Source organism: Eurypyga helias, unplaced genomic scaffold, assembly GCF_000690775.1.
Source record: "Eurypyga helias isolate BGI_N326 unplaced genomic scaffold, ASM69077v1 scaffold30988, whole genome shotgun sequence".
NCBI lineage: Eukaryota > Metazoa > Chordata > Aves > Eurypygiformes > Eurypygidae > Eurypyga > Eurypyga helias.
In genome coordinates, this window is record NW_010266785.1 from 8,223 (window position 1) to 11,556 (window position 3,334).

General features: G+C 59.2%; 1 protein-coding gene across 1 annotated transcript in view; it reads left to right on the forward strand.

Moving 5' to 3' along the window:
• Positions 1 to 3,334, forward strand: part of LOC104513759 (sodium-dependent neutral amino acid transporter SLC6A17-like) — an 11,188-nt gene that overhangs the window by 723 nt on the left and 7,131 nt on the right. Inside the window, 2 exon segments of the mRNA XM_010157217.1 lie at positions 2,873 to 3,030; positions 3,316 to 3,334. The exon segment at positions 3,316 to 3,334 is cut by the window's right edge and continues 93 nt beyond it. Coding sequence (XP_010155519.1) covers positions 2,873 to 3,030; positions 3,316 to 3,334 — 177 coding nt within the window.

Here is a 3,334-nt window from a genome sequence, read left to right on the forward strand (position 1 = left end):
TGAGACCTGACACTCTTCATGACACTGATGTGAGGGCAGCTTGCTCATCATTAATCCAAATCCAGCCCTCAAGGCCTCCGCCCCGCAGCCCTGACCTTTGCAGCAATGGGAAGCAGCTCTGTGGAGCGGCATTGCACGAAGCCAGGGTCAGCTTTCCCCACTCCCCCTTTGCATCACTCGGCATGCCCCCGGCCCCGGAGCTGCAAGCCTACAGCGCTCTCAATAATTCAAGCATCTCTGGTGTCATCTTTACGATGAATCATTCTCCCAAACCAAGACCTGTGCAGTCAGCACTTCCCACCCCGGGGGCTGCTCGCACCCCCATCGCCTTCCTCCTGCATCCCAGCATCTCCCCAGCCGCTGGCACACTTAGCTCCCGACGCCCTAGTTTGGGTCCCCGCGAGGCTGGCTTTCGGTGCAGCGCGGCTTTGCGCGGTGCGTTCGCCGCCTGGCGAGGCCCAGGGGATGTCTTGGCGGGGTCTTGGGGTGCAGCGAGCATCCACGAGCATCGCGGGGCTCGAGGCCGGCATGAGCTGCGCTGCACGTGCAGGTGCACGGGTCCAGCAGCGACGCGTGGCCTGAAGGAGGTTGGAGGCAGGGCCTGGGATAAATTCAGGGCTGAGATAGATGGATATGGCCCTGCTGGCTTCATTACACAGCTTTGCATCTGGCCTCTGACTTCCAGGCAGGTTTTCCCGATTAAATGAGATTGGGAGAGCAGCTCAGACCCACAGTTCTGCTTCTCTGTAAGCACTCAACCCAGCCGTGCCTCAGTTTCGCCACTGGCATAGCTATCGTTAGTGCAATGAATGAAAACTACTCAGCTTATGCTGAGGTCTCTGCTGTTCTCTGTGTCTGTGGGGCTTTAGCCTCAGCTCTCTTGGGTGTTGGGTAGCAGGAGGAGCAGATTGTGTTCCCAGGCATTCATCCTGGTGTGTTGGTCCCCAGCAAATCCAGGACTGAATTCACTCTCAGTGAGCATTAAGCAACTGGTTTTAGACAAAAGGCCAGATGGGATGTGAAGGCATGGGGGACTGAACCTACTTGAGACCCCCTGCAGCAGAGGGGTCGGGCGTGCGGGGTTTGAACCCGGCAGCTCGGTCCCATCCTGCGGTGGGACACAGCAGCTCTGCGCCAGGCAGGGACCAGGACAAGAGTCTGGTTTTAGGAGCTCCTTGCTGTTGCGTAACATCTTCCTGCAGCAGCTCTCAAAAAAAGGTCTCAAAATCTCAAAAAGCTGCCCCAACCATTGCCCCTATTTTACAGATGGGGAAACTGAGGCAGTGGGGTGGGAACTGGCTTGAGCAGCAGATTGCTGAGCTTTTCTGTGGTTTTTATTTTGGCCAAGCGGCATCATCTCCCCTGTCCCACACTGATTTTTCTGCCTTTCCTTCCCACCACCTTTAACCCTCTTGGCCCCTGGCTGGGGTTCCCACCGGGCTGTGAGGCTGGTGCCAGACAGACGGATGCGGGAACTGGGGAGCGATGGACAGACCACTTCGGGGTGTGCTGAGCAGCCCCGGATGTGGCGGCGGCTGCTGCTTTCTCTCCTGCTCCCCAGGTGGGCGTCTGTGGAGGAGGATGGCTGCGTGCTGGCAGCAAGATGGGCTGCAGCCAAATTTCCAGGACTCGGTGTGCCAGGAGCTGGCACGGGCTGGCGGCGCTGCCCACCACGCTTCCACGCTGGTGCTGCCGAGCTCGGCGATGCACTGGTATGAGCTGGTGCCAGACTTCCCAGAGATCACAGGAAGAAAATCTCCAATATTGAACAGATTCAGATGCAAATTTGTCCATCTGTCTCATCTCTGTCCGTCCGCAGGTCGAGATGTGGGTGTTGCAGGGATGGGATGCTCATAGGCCTTCCCAAATTACACTGGGCTCCAGCTCTTCCCTGCTCTCTACCTCTCCTTTCCTCCTCCTGGGCCGCTGCATCTTAATTTATCTCTCCACCTCCAATTCTAACACATCAATCCCCAACCTGCTGCCAGGGCGCTCGGCTCGGGACGCTATTTTGGGCTGAACCTCTTTACAGTGCCGCTGCTCAGAGCAGCATCAGCTGCCGGGGGTCCTGCCCGGGGCCAGGGGCTGCTGGCTGTCACCAGGGCCTAAATCCAGCTGGGAATTTGCCCAATGCAACTGGTCTTGAGCATGTGCCTTTGGATCACCTGCTGCCCCGCGGGAGCGAGCCACGTGCTCCCGATCCCGGTCCTCAGCCCCTGGCAGGAGGTTGGAGTAATTCATCAGCCGGGCGCTGCAGCCTGAGTCATCGCATCCCTTACGGCCATTTGGTTATGCTTCGGGAACTGCTAATTTCTCTCTGGCCTCCTCAATTAGGCAGAGATTAACCAGGTTTCTCATTTGAGCTGTTACGACCCCTGTCTGAGGACCTCGCTCTGTGCTGGGTTGCGCGCGGCATGGTGAATGCAGCTCGTGGGGACGTGGGGTGCGTGTCGGCGCAGACCGTGCTCACACACGTGTGTGCAGGCAGGACCTGGGCGAACAGGAGGGCTCCTGCCTGGCCGTGGGTCTGAGATGGCCGGGAACGTGTGCGTGTCCCCATGGATTGGCTTTCGGAGGTGTCTCCTTGCAGGTGGGGCGATGTGCCTGTACGGATGCCATGTGCCTTTAGGTGCATTGGGATCTATCCCACACGTTCCCACACTGGCAGGGGATGTTGCACCCTTTCCTTCCTCTTTGCTCCTCTCCACGGCCGTCTTCTCTGCTGCCCAAACGCTGATCTGCATTCCCAGATCCATTGCAAATGAGTCAATGGACTCAGCTCTGCCCTGCCTGTCCATCCCTGTCCGTCTGTCCTTGGCTGCGTGACAGCAGGCAGAGATGGGTCCATGATCAGCTTTCTCTCCCCTGCCAGGTGCCTACCTGGTCCCGTACCTGGTCCTGCTCATCATCATCGGGCTCCCCCTCTTCTTCCTGGAGCTGGCGGTGGGGCAGCGGATCCGCCGGGGCAGCATCGGCGTCTGGAATTACATCTGTCCTCGCCTGGGGGGCATCGGCTACGCCAGCTGCCTCGTGAGTGCACCCAGGGGTCCCTTCTGACCCCCACCGCAGGGTGCAGCTCTGCAAGCTGCGAAGTGGGGAGGGTGGCCTGGAAGCAAACCTCAAGGGGCCCCGCACAGAGGTTTGAGAGGTCAAGGGGAATGTTTCCAGCTCCACGTGCCTAGAGCTGGGTGGGAATGGGCCCATTCCCTCATCCCAGCACCCCTGCTCCCCCCGGGTCCCTGCCCAGCGGGAGGTGTGTTGGGGACAGTGTCACTGCCCTGTGATTTAATACCGTGTCCTCCTTCCTCGCCCCAGGTCTGTTTTTTTGTCGGTC